At 33.9% G+C, this 16,364-nt stretch overlaps 1 protein-coding gene across 3 annotated transcripts in view; it reads left to right on the plus strand.

Moving 5' to 3' along the window:
• Positions 1 to 3,231: 3,231 nt before the first annotated feature.
• LOC136030954 (solute carrier organic anion transporter family member 74D-like) overlaps positions 3,232 to 16,364 on the plus strand; it is an 83,238-nt gene continuing 70,105 nt past the window's right edge. For 2 of the 3 annotated variants that reach the window (XM_065710095.1, XM_065710097.1), the window contains exons 1-2: positions 3,232 to 3,538; positions 8,376 to 8,567. In XM_065710095.1, the coding sequence (XP_065566167.1) occupies positions 3,271 to 3,538; positions 8,376 to 8,567 (460 nt within the window). In that variant the 5' untranslated portion in view covers positions 3,232 to 3,270. The remainder of the gene's footprint in view (positions 3,539 to 8,375; positions 8,568 to 16,364) is intronic. The other variant, XM_065710096.1, reaches the window with a different exon arrangement.

A 16,364-nucleotide genomic window follows, 5' to 3' on the forward strand; every position in this document is an offset into this window, starting at 1 on the left:
TTGTAGAGTATATAGGCTATTTTTCTAAACTCGTCTAAAATTGTTTTCAAAAGAACATTTTACTATTAAGATTAATTTAGATAATAGTTAGTATTCCTAAATCAGTTAGAAATAGTAATTCTTACCGTTTCCCACTTTTTAAAACGAGTTTTTTTAGTTTTTGATTACTATGGGCAATCGTTCGTTCCTTACTAGGTTGAAGCTACTGCCGCAACCATGGCGAGATAAATACTAAATTTTCTATTAATTTCAAAAAGAAAATAGCATATAGTCCTATATATTTTTTTTTTGTTATTGACGTCAGAAAATTTGCACAAAACAGAAAATATTTCCGATCGCTAATGTTTATTCTTTGATATAAACTTTTTTTCTCAATTAAAAAATAAGAATTAAATAAGAACTTTACATTTATAATATTAATTTCACTTCTTTTTTGTTTAAAAAATTAATAGTTTCAAAGCTCTATCAATAATTAATTTTTTTTAATGGCATTACTTAGGAAAATTCGTGAAGAAATAGGCATGTGCCTTACAGACATTGTCATAGGGGCACTAAACAGAAAGATAGAATACTATGAAAGTCTCATAGAAAAAAATTACTATGTTGTAAAGTATTGTGGTTTCTTGCCCTTCAGTGATTTTGACTTAGACAAAATAAAAGAACTTGAGAAGGAACTGCATGATTCTGAAGAAGTAAGACAGGCACTAGATGTAATGTTTGATAGCATACAATCAGATGAAACGGAAAGTGCATACAAAAAAATGGATGTAACAAGAAGTGGAAACTTGACAATGGATGAGGTTATACAAGGCTTCAAACTAGATGAGTGCATGCTAACACGGTATATTCTTTCTACGTTTGACAAGAATGAAAACCAAGTTTTTGAGCTGGATGAGTTCAAAGAATTATACGGAGACATTTTGATAAATGAAGACAAAATAATATTTGAAGTGCTTGATGTTAACTTAGATGGTCGTGTGACTGTAGACGATGTTCTGTCGTTATTAAAAATAAGACTTGGTAATGACTTTACTAGGGGTCGGCAAAGAAGAGCTAAAATAAAGATTGAAAGAAGGATTCCCAGGGAGGGATGGACTCTTGGAGACTTTCAAAGGTTTTTCAGGATGTAGAAAAACCTATAATGTGTTTAAACAATTACTTAAAGCCCCATTATAATAGCTACCCCAGTAAAAAAAAATTTGCAACAAGGTAACAAAGTAACAAGACAATTTAAAAACGTGTTTCGAAAAAAGCTGTTCAGTGAGGATTATCTTTCCATTTTAAGCTGAATCGATGATTATACCTTAAATTTTTTGCTATTGGTAAAATTTTATAGCGACAACATATTAACAGAAATTAAAGAAATTAGTCTGAAACTCCACATGATACTGTCAGGCCAAAATGAAAACTGTGCCAATGGAACCTCCATAGCTGGAAACCCTACGTAGGATTCAAATAGTCCTTAAAAATAAAGTATAAAAAACAAAAATATAGAAAAATAAAAATAAAAAATAAAAATAAAAATAAAGTATAAAAATTTAAAAATAAAGGATTCAAATAGTCAAAAAAATTCCTTTTTCACATGGAAAGCAGTGATGTGACTCTGCTTTTAACTCGTTTTTTGAAATAAACCTATATTCCTCAATTCACTGACATTTTTGGCCCGTTTTTAATTTGTCATCAAGGTTATAACTTAAGTTTAATTATTATAAGTATTGTGTGCTCACGTTGTTTCAATGGCGATCCCCTTGACCCCGCTTTAGGTGTTGAATCTCTCTCTCAAAAGCAAAGTAGAAATAGCTAGACAGTTAAATCATCCTAGAAAATATATGTTACCTACTAGAGTTTCGGCACGCGTAAAAGCTCCTCCCATTTCCTTTGTTTAAGAGATGCATTGTATATTTCCCAGTTTCTCGATCAACTATTAGAGAATCATCTTTTTTTAAACCTTTCAAAATTATAGTATCTTTGTTCTTAAGGTTTTCTTGAAAATTGTCAAAATTTTTAAAATGTTAACGACTCCCAGTCTTAAGTCATCTACATTATTAGCACCTTTTGAAAACATATGAATCCCAGTCTCAATCTTTGAAATTATTTCTTCTACCGATACTTTTTTAGGATTTATTCCAAATTCTATACCTTTTTCAAGGATTTCCATTTTTTCTTTGGTTAGCTCTTTTGTGCTTAAATTAATCACATCTCGTCCTGTAAGTAAGGTCCTGTAATACACTTGGTCTTGACACCTGGTCAATCCAAGTACATGAATTTAAGGGATTCAAGCTTCGAGTTCATTGAAGTTGAACGTAGCCTGAAGTATATTGAATCCTGAAGTTAAAAGGGCAACCTATACCCAAGCCCAATTGCTAAGGTTTTATTTACCAATTGTCTTTTTAAACGTTTGAACCGAAAATTTTTCTATTTAAAGCAGATGTGAATCGATAAGTTTTTCCGTTCTCCATCCCAGATCCCTCATATTCAAATACTCTTTCTTAAGGCTTAAAGGGGGCGAAAAGTGAAAGTTTAGCAAAAAGAGCAAGAGGTTGAAAACAGAAAAGCCCCACTAATATACATAATAATTTATGTTCGTGTAAACTGTGTTGTCACTCTTGACTTTCAAATTAATAAAACTACCATTTCTTTCAAATCAAAGTAAAGTGACATTCAAACTTGAAGCGAAGAGACATTATTTCGTCCATTAAGGGTGCAATAAATATTGTTAATTCATTGGTTGTTGGTTTTTTCGGTAATCTTGACTATGATAGCGTTTTTTTTATTTTTTTTTTTTTTTATGTTCTGTGGAATAAAATATTCAGCTCAAAATAAAAACTGTTTTCAGTAAAATGCAAATTATTCGCACTTCACCGGATTCTTCCGTTTTTTTCTTTCATTTATTTGCATAAAAACGTGTTATTACAAAACTTTGAATTGTACGCAAAATTTGACATCAACTGAATAACGTGCAGTTCGAACCAGCGTCAATCAGACGACGCGTCTGTTAGGGAGAGATTTGGCTCAAAAAGACCTAAATTATTTTAAAACCAAGACATGGCGGGTTCAGTAAAAAGTGAACTGTCCCGACATGATGTAGTCTCTGAGGTGATAAGATTTTGTAGAATATATCAATTAGGATCAGTAACTTTAAAACCTGTTATGATTCACTATATTAATAATGATGTCAACGATTTTTATCAAAGAAAACATTTACTTATTGATAATCAAATACTCGATAGAGCCTACATCAATGAGTTTAGTTAGGTTCTAACCTTGGTCATGAAACCTGAAAATAAGAATTCCAATACGTTTGCAGATGTGAACTTTGTACAAGTCAATGAGCTCGGTTTTGATGACGATTCTAACAATGAGACAACATGTGGAATAGGCCCATTCCAAGGAAAGTGGTTACAAAAATTTGCTAACAAAAAGACTTACATTTTAGTTTATAGCATTGTTGGGACGCTACAGTCAATGTTTTTTACCTATTTTGTTGCTGTATTAACCACGGTGGAAAAGCAGTTTAGGTTTAAGAGTAGAACCTCGGGTAAGCTTGATTTTGTAGTTTTAAATTTGAATGTGAAATCTCTTTTTCAACCCCTTTATACTCCCAACACCTACTTAATTTTGTACTTCACGATATAATTGTTGCTCTTTGCCTTCTTTATTTCCTTTCAAAAACTTTTTTAAAGTGTTTTTTAAATGATTTTTAATAAGAAATTTTTAAGAAGGATATATTGTTGAGAAATACAAGCCTAAAATAACAATGACAAATACTGTATCAGAAGTAGGGTAGCGGAAAGGAGGCGCTCAGCTACCACCCGATCGAACCTTTGGGCTTTACTAGGTTTCAATTGGACGAATTTGGGTTTGAACAACTGAAGATATAACAAAACAAAGTTCCTCCGGTGATCAACTTTTTGACATATGGCGGGGGAAAGTATGTTCAAAGATAGCTTCAACCCGAGGAGGATCATCGGAGAAAAGCGAGGTAAAACTCTTTCCCAGGAAGGGACACCAATAGGGTTAGATTGCAAAGAGGAACTTGATACCGGCTTTGAAAATCCCATCCAAAGCTAACGGGTTTATTTTTTACCTCACGTTTTGCCGTTTGCATTTATCGTTTTGGAAACTAATCGTGTCTTTTATTCTGTTTGAACAGTTGAGAGCTTTTCGGAACTCAGGTTTGGCTGACTTAACACTTGACTATAGCCCATAATAATGAAAAAATATGTGTTTGCAGAATCGCGTAAGATATACGGAAAATTTAATGAAAAATTATTTGAAATGGCAATTGATTCCTTCAGTAACCAAATATATATATACGAACTGACCTTAATAAAAGAGTGGAGATAAATCATTGTGATACGATTACAACATTATGTTAATATGGAGATATTAAATAAAAAAAACAAGTTTTTTTTTACTGAAAGTAAGGAGCGACATTAAAACTTAAAACGTGTCCAATCCTCAATGCCCCACTCTTTGCACTGAAGTTTTTTATTGTTTTAAAAAGTAAAGTTGTGACAGAGCGTAAAACGTTAGCGTAAAGCGCGGGGCGTTTAGGAGACAGCCTCTTTCATATATGGATCAATTTCTGTTTGTTTTAAGTTTTAATATCGCTCCTTTATTTTTTTTTTTTAATTTCTAATCAAATTTTAAATAATGCTGGGAATTCCGGTACCCCCTTCACTTAAAATTCCTTTCCCAATGAAAAAATCCTCCATGGAAAGATCCTCCCACCTAACCTTCTCCCCAATCCACCAAACTTTCTCCCTAATCCACCCCACCACATAAAATGCCCCCTGAAAAAGTCTGTATACTTCCAAATAATGAATACTATATGTAAACAATGGGCAAAGTTTACAACTTACAGCCATTCCCCTGAGGACTGTGGGGGATTAAGTCATTCTCAAAGACATAGATTTTAGATTTTTCTACTATGCTGAACATAATGGATATCTCAAAATTTGATCAAGTGACTTTGGGAAAAAATGAGTGACAGAGGGAGCCTAGTTTCCCTCCAACTTTTTGGTCAATTAAGAGGGGCACTAGAACTTTTCATTTCTGTTCGAATAAGTCTTATTGTGACATTATAGGACCATTGGGTTGAAACATCACCCCTAGGAAGAAAAAAAATATACAAGCATCCGTGATCTTTATTCTGGCAAAAAACACAAGTTCCACATTTTTGCATGGAGGAGCTTGAAACCTCTACATTAGGATTCGCTGATACGTTGAATCTGATGATATGATTTTCATTAAGATTCTATGACTTTTAAAGGGGGTTTCCTCCTTTTTCAAAAATAAGACAAATACTCTTAGGTTCGTCACTTTTGATGGATAGGACTAGACTTGATGGAACTTTGTATTTGAACTCAGTATAAAAATCCAATGCTTTTGATATATCTATTGGTGCATCTGTTTTTTAGAGTTTCGATTACTATTGAGCCGAGTCGCTCGTTATTTACAGTTCGTGGTAACCCATGCCCGTCAGTTTCGGTTAGAGTTGAAATTGCAAAGAAAGAAATTACCCGCAATACCACACCCTAGTGGAGGCCAGTAGTGACAACTGTGGCATTGTGTTGTGCACACTGGGACCTCCGGAACTTGCAGTTTCAACTTAATATCTTCAGCCATTCTTGATGTATTGCAGATACGTCTTTTGAAAAACTAGATGTGTATAATCTTTGTTATTTAGTTCTCATACCCTCCTAAACACTCAACGTAACTTATAACCTAGAATTTCGTTTTAATACCCATAGCCCTTTTAGACGTGCCTAAAATAAAACATTTCCCTTTTCCTAATAATAAATTCTTAAAAACGGCTCCAGGTTTTTTTTTAGAAAATTGGCACCCTGGGATTTTCAGGAAATTATGTCGAATCGTAAACGACTTTGTGGTTAGAAGAGAAGTAACAGTAGGAATCAGAACGAATGCCAGGATAATATAAATCCTATCATTTAATAAGACTTTTTGAAGTATTAAGAGGAAGAAGGAATTGAGATCGTGCCAGAATTTCTCAATTCATTGAAATCGCTGATTTTACACCCCATGACTTAAAACTAAAAAATAACTTTATGACTATACTTATGATTATACTATCATTATAACAGGATGATCAAATATATGCAAGCCTGCAGTGTACTGAGTGCCAGGGAAAAGCCATATGAATATAAATATATTATATAAATATATATATATATATATATTATATATATATATATTATTGTCAAATAATAAAAGATATTTAGATGATATTTTGGTCATAAATTGTAAGGATTTCATTGATATTTCTAAAAATATATATCCATCAGAGCTTATTCTTGAGCCTAGTCATGGCGCTGGTCATGAAGATCATTTCTTAGATTTAAATATTAATATTTGTGATAATAATAAATTAAGTTTTTAAATGTATAATAAAACGGATGATTTTGATTTTGAAGTGATTAGTTTCCCATTCCCTGAAAGTAATATACACTCAAATATCACATATTCAGCTTTTTTCTCACAGTTACTTCGTTATGCAAGGATTTGTAGTAATTATATTGATTTTAAAAATAGATGTAAAATCTTAAGCCAAAAATTGATATCACGAGGTTTTTCTGCAAATAAATTAACTTGGCAATTTAAAAAATTTATTTTTCATTATAACGAACTTTTAAATAAATATCAAAAGAATTATCTAGAAATACTTAAAGAAATTTTCAACTAATTTCGGAGGTTCGAGAAATGTTGTCGCAGCACCATTTATTTTGAATTGTGTTTCTAATTGAGCGGATTTTCTTAAAAAGTAGCCACACGGTAAAGATGAATTCTATAATTGTTTAGTTTATTCAGGTTTTTTGCAATGTGTTAATATTTGTGATTTGGTAAAATTTATAATATTTAGTTTACCTATTGTTGCTAAAGGGAGGGATATATTAACAGGATAAGCTTGTTTTGGTTTTACTTGGTTGTTTTACATTTGCTGTTTTTTTTTCTTTCATAGGCATGTATTTTGGGGGTGATACCTAACGCGGGGATGCCATGGATATTCTGTGGTAGCCAGAACACTGTGCTGGGTAGAGAATTTAGAGTGGCGAAACCCTATATAGGCCAGTGTATTCTCCTGATGAGCCCTTATGTTGGGTGTTGCCTCTGAATTATTTGTCTATATTATTTTTTCTATTGTTTGGTAAATGACGACTTATACTTATTGACGACATGACTGCCTGTCCATGGATTATTCTTTATGGTTGATTGTGTGTGGCTATGCTGTTTGACCTATGTGATTGTATGGATGAGTAGGGTTAAGGCCTCATTCAAGTGCTTGTCTATATTAATCACTAATTTTAGGAAAACAGACTTCCTTTTCTCCTTCTGTCTCTCTCTCTTTTTTTTTTTCTTTTTTTTTTTTGTGTGTGTGTGTGTTTGTGCTGTTGCATTGGTGATTTCTCTTTTCATGATATATATATATATATATATATATATATATATATATATATATATATATATATATATATATATATATATATGTATATATATATATAATATATATATATATATATATATATATATATATATATATATATATATATATATATATGTATATATATATATAATATATATATATATATATATTATATATATATATATTATTTTGAAAAAACAATGAAAAAATAAATATGAAAAGTTTTTTCTACTGAAAGTAAGGAGCAGCATTATAACTTAAAACAAAACAAAAACTACGCATATGAGGGGTTTACCTCCTTGTTATACCTCACACTTTACGCTAAAGTATTTTTAGTAATTTCAACTATTTATTCTATGGCCTTTTTGATTCAGAGGTCATTCTTAAGGCATTGGGACAGAATTTAAGCTTTAGTGTAAAGAGCGAGGTACCGACGAGGGTTGGATCCCCTCTTATATGCAATAAAAACATACGAATATAGAAGTTCGTTGCGTGAGTTAATTCGTAAGCTACGTATATTTTTTACCAATGAAAACGTTTGTAAAAAATTAAAAGTTCTAGTTGCCGTTTTAAGTAATCAAAAATTGGAGGGCAACTAGGCCTCCTCCCTCGCTCCTTTTTTCTTAAAATCTTCTGATTAATTGCAATTAATTAATATGCAAATTTTGTTTTAATTATCTATGTGCTGAGAGCCAAGACCAAAACATGCATTAATTCAAAAACGTCCAGAAATTAAATAAAAAAGCCCCTTTCATATACGGAGTAATTTCTGTTCGTTTTAAGTTTTAATGTTGCTCCTTATTTCCATTTAAAAAAAACTTATTTTTTATTTAATATACATATAGAATATATATATATATTCTTCCTTTTTTAATTTCAATTTGTTTTTTCAAATATTTACAGCAACCTTCTAACACTTTATTCATTTTAGGAATTGTTCTATCTGGAAATGAAGTTAGTCAAATCCTCTTATCTTTACTTCTTGCTTACTTTGGTGGCCAAGGCCACCGGCCACGTTTCTTGGGCATAGGAATGCTTTGCTCCTCACTTGCCTGCTTCGTTGTTATCATTCCTCATCTACTTTATGGGCCAGAAAGAATCTTAACAACTAGTGATAACTCAGGTATTTGGTCTTTTTCTTTTTATCGGTATGCAACTGTGCTAGAGTTAAATGAGGCGATGGGTACATCCCTGGTTGCAAATTAAATAAAAAAACAAGTTTTTTTAACGGAAAGTAAGGAGCGACATTAAAACTAAAAACGAACAGAAATTACTTCGTATATGAAAGGGGATGCTTCCTCATCAACGCCCCGCTCTTTACGCTAAAGTTTCTTTTACTATTTTAAAAAGTAGAGTTAAGAGAAAGAGTAAAACTTTAGCGTAAAGAGCGGGGCGTTGATGAGGACCCTTTCATATACGAAGTAATTTCAGTTCATTTTAAGTTTTAATGTTGCTCGTTTTTGATGCCGAACGTTTTTGAATCAATGCATGTTTTGATTTAGGCACTCCGCAGATGAATAATTAAAACGAAATTTGCATATTTATTTTTTTGGCTAAATGGCTTACTCATAGCTTTGATCGAATGATTTTGAGAAAGAAAAGGGAGGGGAAGGAGGCCTAGTTGCCCTCCGATTTTTGGTTACTTAAAAGGGCAACTAGAAATTTTAATTTTTTTACGAATGTTTTTATTAGTAAAAGATATACGTAACTTACAAATTAGCATACGTAACGAACTTCTGTATTCTCATGTTTTTAATTACGTATATACGAAGGGGTACACCCCCTCGTCAGTGCCTCGCTCTTTACACTAAAGCTTAAATTTTGTCCCAATTTCTTAAGAATGACCCCTGAATCACAAAAGCCGTAGAATAAATAGTTGAAATTACTAAAAATACTTTAGCGTAAAGTACGACGTATTAGGAGGAGGTGAGCCCTTCATATGCGTAATAGTTTCTGTTCGTTTTAAGTTTTAATGCTTTTCCTTACTTTCAATTGAAAAATTTGTTTCATATTTATTTTTTCATTGTAGTTTTTTAAATAATGCTAAAAAATCCTGCGCTCCCTTCATGAAAATTTTCTTCCCCCGTGACAAATTCCTCTAAGGAAAGTTCCCCCAACATATTCACCTCTTCTCAACCCCCCCCCCAGCCTAAAAATCCCCCTGAAAACGTCTGTACACCTCCAAATAACCATTACTATATGTTAGCACTGGTCAAAGTTTGTAACTTGTGGCCCCTCCCATGGGGACTGTGGGGGAGTAAGTCGTCCCCAAAGATAAGGTTTCTTGACTACGCTGAATAAAATTGCCATCTCAGAATTTCGATCTGGTGACTTTGGGAAAATAATTAGCGTGGGAGAGGGCCTAGGTGCTCTCCAATTTTTTTGGTCACTTAAAAAGGGCACTAGAACTTTTCATTTCCATTAGAATGAGCCCTCTCGCAAGATTCTAGGACCAGTGGGTCGATACGATTACTATTGGAAAAAAAACAACAAACAAATAAACACGCATCCGTGATCTGCCTTCTGGCAAAAAATACAAAATTCCACATTTTTGTAGATAGGAGCTTGAAACTTTCTACAAAAGGGTTCTCTAATATGCTGAATCTGATGGTGTGATTTTTGTTAAGATCCTATGACTTTTAGGGGTTGTTTCTTCCTTTTTTATAAAACAAGGCAAATTTTCTCAGGCTCGTAACTTTTGATGGGTAAGACTAAACTTGATTAAATTTATATATTTAAAATCAACATTAAAATGCGATTCTTTTGATGTATCTATTGATATTAAATTTCCATTTTTTAGAGTTTTGGTTACTATTGAGCCGGGTCGCTCCTTACATTCGTTCCTTATACTCCTAACGTTCGTTACCATGAACTGTTTGATCGTTTGGAAAAACTAAATAGTAGTAAATATACATAGGATTTGAAGGAAAATTGACAAAATTCAATAGTTTAAGAGCAACCTGGGCCTGAAAACACACTGACACGACCGTTCACTATTCCAAGTCCGTATTTCCTGCATTAATTACTGTTCAATTGAGCTAGTTTGCCTGTACTACAATAAAAGCAACAGCAAATATATTTTCTGTATGTCCTTAAAAATACTTCCCAAGCGTAGATTATGACAAAATATATTCTGAATGTAGAAAAAGGAAAAATGAGATTGATGGGTGCCCTGAAATTGTAACTCAGTATAAGAGAGCGAAATTTTGGCTTGTCAATGTTCTAATTCAGCTGTTTAAAAAAATGGACCTCAATTGGACTGGAAGAGTTCTTACCGGGCCATCCACTTCTCACATTTTTTTTACTGCTGTAAACACTCCTCCCTTAAAAATGTAAAACCACATATAGCGTCAGTGACGTCACAATGTTTAGCATAACCCTCCCGGACAGTTTCAAAGATACATTTGATAATTTTTGAAACATTAAAGAGAGATTTTCTGTTCGAATTCAGCATAACAATCTGGGGTTCAACCTAGTAAGGAACGAGCCACGGCCAATATTAACACTTTAAAAAACTGGCAATTGAGAAAAATGGCCGTTTCTAGCTGACTCAGAAATTGCAAGTATTATTTAAATTAATCTTAAAAGTAAATATTTTTTTGAAGACGAATTTAAAGGAATTTCGATGAATAAACTCAACGCGTAAAAAATGGTGTCATACTGACACAAAAAGTACATAATCGGGATTGCCATGGCTGAAAACCCTATTTAGAGAGTGTATGGTCCCTTGCCTTGAATAATAAAAAAAATCACTTTTTTACATGTGCAGCACTATGTCCTCTTTTTTTCTCGGCTGCTAACAGGACATTGGAACATCATAGAAAGGGGTTTAAGGGCTAGAGGAAGGGGTTTAGTAATTGCTATTTGCAGTGCCTTTCTTAAGTACCTAAACATATCGTTTAAAATAAAATCAATTTTGACAAAAAATGCACATTCATATACAAGATGATGAATGACGCAATAGTCACAGGCTACAACCATTAATGACGTTAATGGTAAGATAACTGTAAACTGTAAGACTTGATGGATAAGCCCTATGGGCCACAACAACACACAAGACACAGCTACAACCAGAGCCCGAAGAAAAATACAAAAAGGTTAACATTTTTAACCTTCAAACAATAATTTTAGAAAAAAATTCTACTCTTGAAGCCTTGAAACACAACTCCTTACATTTAACCCCTATACAAATAAACTTAAAGTGCAGTCTAGCAGCATACGCTTTCCTCTCAGACATCCACTGAATTAACTAACACCCACTCCCAGACGCTTTTGTAAACAGTCATTCCGCAGATCGGAATGCTCTTTAGACTTGGATACAAAATTAAAGAAATTCTCATTCATACATCAACACATCGGGCAACTATCTCTCTCATAAATCCGAATTGTCTCCCCTCACCGACGATATATTCTTCAAACTGTCTCTATTAAACCCAAATGCAAAATAAGCCCCTCCCAGCACTCATTAGCTCAGGAGTAAAACCTTAAACAAATAAATTGATCCTTGTAGGTTTGCTACTTTTGTAAGAGAAAAATGCCATTTTGATAAAACTGGCAAGCGAGAAGAAATTACCGCCTCTAGCGGATTCAGGAATTATATCTGTTTAATCTTAACTAGAAATCTTATAAATTTATGATAAATTTAAATCTTAAATTTAAGTCTCTTACTAGGCTGCAAGCTACCGCTGCAACCCACATTAGTCTTAATAGTGAAGTGTTATTTTGGAGACAAATTTAATGGAAATTCGACAAATACGCTCAAAACTGCAATTTTGGGGTCATATCGAAACAAAAAGTACACCATCAGAATCGCCATGGCTGAAAACTCAATTGAGAAAACTTACAATACCTTGGCTTGAACAAGAGAGCGGCTGCTAACGGGGCATTGGAACATTGGAACGGGGCATTAGAAAGGCCTTTTTTAAAGTAAATTGTTATATCTAGTGCTTCTCTTAGGCACCAAAACACAATTCTTAAAATAAAGTCAATTTCTTGAAAGAAAATTGAATCTTCATTTACGAGATAATGAATGACGTCATATTCATAAATTATAACCATAAATGACGTTATAGCGAAACTAAAAGACAAAACTTGATTGAGAAATCCCTCAAGCCAGATCAACACACAAAACATAACCACAAAAAAGCCTGAAGAACAAAATATAAATTCAGCAGATACGAACCCAGAAAAAACAAAAACACAACAAGGTCATCATTTTTAAATGGTTATATTTTAATATGGTTATAAATTCTGTATTTTTAGCAATATACAAAACACAGCACACTAAAATACATAATCATAATATTACACATAGCGATCTATATATATATATATAAATAAGTTGTATGTTTGTTTGTTTGTACGAATATGACGTCATTATAAGTATATAAGACTTTGTATATGATGTCATTATAAGTATATAAGGGGGCGATTCAAAACGAATTTTAGTATAAATCCTACAATGACAGAAGAAACAGCCGGGGAAGCTGCTCAAAGAGTTAATTCAAAGATAAATTTTAGTATAAATCCTACAATGGCAGAAGAAACAGCCGAGGAAGCAGCTCAAAGAGTTAATGCCAAAAGGCTTGCGGCTAAAAGAGAAAGTAAGAAAAGAAAGCGTGCCAAGGAATCACAAAAATAACGTGAAAACAGGCTTGCGTCTCAAAGAGAAATTACCAAAAAAAATCGCGCCGAGGAATCACAAGAACAACGTGAAAACAGGCTGGCGGCTCAAAGAGATAATACCAAAAGAAAGCGTGCCGAGGAATCACAAGAATAACGTGAAAACAGGCTTGAGGCTCAAAGAGAAATTACCAAAAAATCATGCCGAGGAATCACAAGAACAACGTGAAAACAGGCTTGCGGCTCGAAGAGATAATGCCAAGAGAAAGCGTGCCGAGAAATCACAAGAACAACGTGAAAACAGGCTTGCGGCTCAAAGAGATAATGCCAAGAGAAAGCGTGCTGAGGAATCACAAAAGCAACGTCAAAATTATCGCCTGGCATTCAGGTACAGCCCAGTCGATGATTATAGCTTGAGTAGATCTGTTCAAATCGGCACTATGTCTGAAATTTTTCCCTATTGCAAGGTCTTGAAATTTAATGCTGAAACAATGGGAATGTGTTGCGCCTCAGGAAAAGTTAAACTTCCTCAACTGGCTGCACCACCAGAGCCATTGAAGACTTTATGACGTTGCAGACTGGGATACAAGGAATATAAATGACGACCGGGACACTCAAAGAGAAATTACAGACCGGGACACAAATGACGACCGGGACACAGAGAATATAAATGACGATCTGGACACAGGGACACAACTACAATGGGAATGCCGGTAGGGCACAGGGGGGATATATAAATGACGACGGGGACACAGGGAATATTCAATTAGCAATCACTATCAACAACGCTCAAGGGTAATCATTAGAAAACTGCGGTATAGATCTGAATACGGATTGTTTTCCCATGGACAATTATATCTTGCATGTTCAAGAGTCGGTAAACCTGACAATCTATTTATATGCACAGACAATGGGACAGCGAAGAATTTTGTATATTCGCAAGTTTTACGTAGTTAAAAACATATATATATATATATATATATATATATATATATATATATATATATATATATATATATATATATATATATATATATATATATATATATATATATATATATGTATTTCTATCTATATTCCCAGGTGGGACACAGGGACACAACTACAATGCTGACTGGTCGGTAATTCTCGCACAAACTTGTATCACTTTTCTTAAATAGGGGGATAACTACAGATATCTTCCAAGGATCAGGCCACTTTTTTTTTCTTTCATAACCAAGTTATACAACCCCAGAAGCAGAGGTAATAATACTACTTGTAGTACATACAAAGCCTTTGCTGGAATTCCATCTGGTCCTGGTGCAGAAACACCTCTAGTTTGTTTTATGGCATCTTCTACTTCTTCCCGCTGGATTTGGCGACAAAGGTGATAATCTTGAGTGAGGCGTTGAGGAAGTAAGTTTCGTAACTCAGACCCATTTTCCCGGGCTAGGGGGGAGACCAAACGCAAAGAATATATTTATTTGTACTTTAAGCTACTTCGAACAAAATGGCTATCTCAAAGTTTTGACTGGATACCCTTTGGGAAAGTGGGGCGTGGGCTAATTGCCTAATTGATCACTTTTGACTCTTAAAAATAGAACTAAAAGTTTTACTTTCCGATCAAATGACTCCCCTCCAAAGTTAATACGACCACCCCTTCTAAAAGAAACTTACATTCTAATAATGGGCAACTTACATAAGTTACAATCTTTTCCCTGAGGGCTATGGAGGATTTCCCAACCCCTAAGCTGTAGTAATTTGAACCTAATACTACTTTGAACAAAACGGCTATTTCAAAATTTTTATAAGATGTATATTGGGGGGAAAAGGCACAATGGGGCGGGGGGCTTGTTACTTTTTGATCATTTCCCATTCTTAAAAAATAACACAATAAATTTTGGTGACCGATCGAATGAACTTCCCTCAAAGTTTATACGACCTCATCTTCCATAGAAACTTTATATGTTAACGATGGGCTGCTACTGGAAATACTAGAAAGGGCAGCTAGTATAACTTTCAGCCCTTTTCCCTGGGGCTTGGAGGGTCCAAACCCGTAACAATATTTATTTGACACTTGAACGATTTTGAGCAAAATGGCTAACTCAAAATATTGATCGAAAGCATTTAGAAAAGGCTAGGGGGTTGCCTACAGTCTGATTACTCTTGACTTTTAAAATGGAGCTAGAACTTTCAATTTAAATCGAATGAGGCTTTTCCGAAGTCTATACGATTACCCCTTCAACAAAAAACTTACATATGAACATTGAACAGCTTGCATAACTTACGACCTTGCCCTGGAGGCAGAGGAAGGTTTAGTTAGTCCCTGAATAATAATTAATTTAATTACTTCACCTGTTGACTATTACGGATATGATGGTCATCTCAATATTTTGATTGGATGGGTTTGGGGAAAAGAGGGCGTAAAAAGAGGGCAGGGGCTTGATGCCCTCCAGTCGTGCTTGACCCTAGAAAAAGACACTATAAAATTATTATTTCCAGCTGAATGGGCCCCCTCCGAAGTTTCTAACACCACCCCTTGCATATAAATGCCTCTGGAGAAAACAAAATTGGAGCCTTATGGCCGTGGAATTGGTAGGGGGAGGCTAGTTGCCATCGGATCACTTTGACTCTTAAAAGGGAACTAAAACCTTCAATTTCTAATCATTTGAGTCTGTTCCGAAGTTTATGTGGCCACCTCTTCCGTAAAAACCTTATATATGCCCCTGGGGTATAAGTTACAATCCTTCCCCCAGGTTTGTCATCTGAGTTTGTCATCCCCGAAGTTTTGTCATCTAATATTTGGAATATTTCTACCAAAATGGATAAATCAAAATTTTGATTAGATGAATTTTGGGAGAAGAGGGTAAGAGGGGGGGGGTATATGCCCACCTATCACTTTTCATTACTATTACAGAGTTAAAATACTATGTTTTTGGTGCTTCGTTATGATCATACAAGTTTGGTTATAAATTTTTACCGCTCTACTAGAAATTAATCAGCAAAATCGTCAGTAAATTTATCATGATGAAGAATGATTCTTCAAATTTTAATGACGGACGGCTAGAGCAACCTTGAAATTTCTCTCTCAGATAGGCAAATTGCCAATATTTTTCTTATCAAAATCTGACAAACCGCCAAAACTTTTGACTATCATGGATACAGACTAATTGAATATAATGACTTACGATTTTAACCTGTATCTACATGAGAATCTAAAAAAAGGCGAATATTGCTACAATTAAGTTAATTAGTGGTTCCTGTAATTTCATCATTTTCTAGCCTTGTCCAGCTTTCATGTGTTTGGACTGCGCTATAA

This window comes from Artemia franciscana, chromosome 9, assembly GCF_032884065.1.
Source record: "Artemia franciscana chromosome 9, ASM3288406v1, whole genome shotgun sequence".
Taxonomy (NCBI): domain Eukaryota; kingdom Metazoa; phylum Arthropoda; class Branchiopoda; order Anostraca; family Artemiidae; genus Artemia; species Artemia franciscana.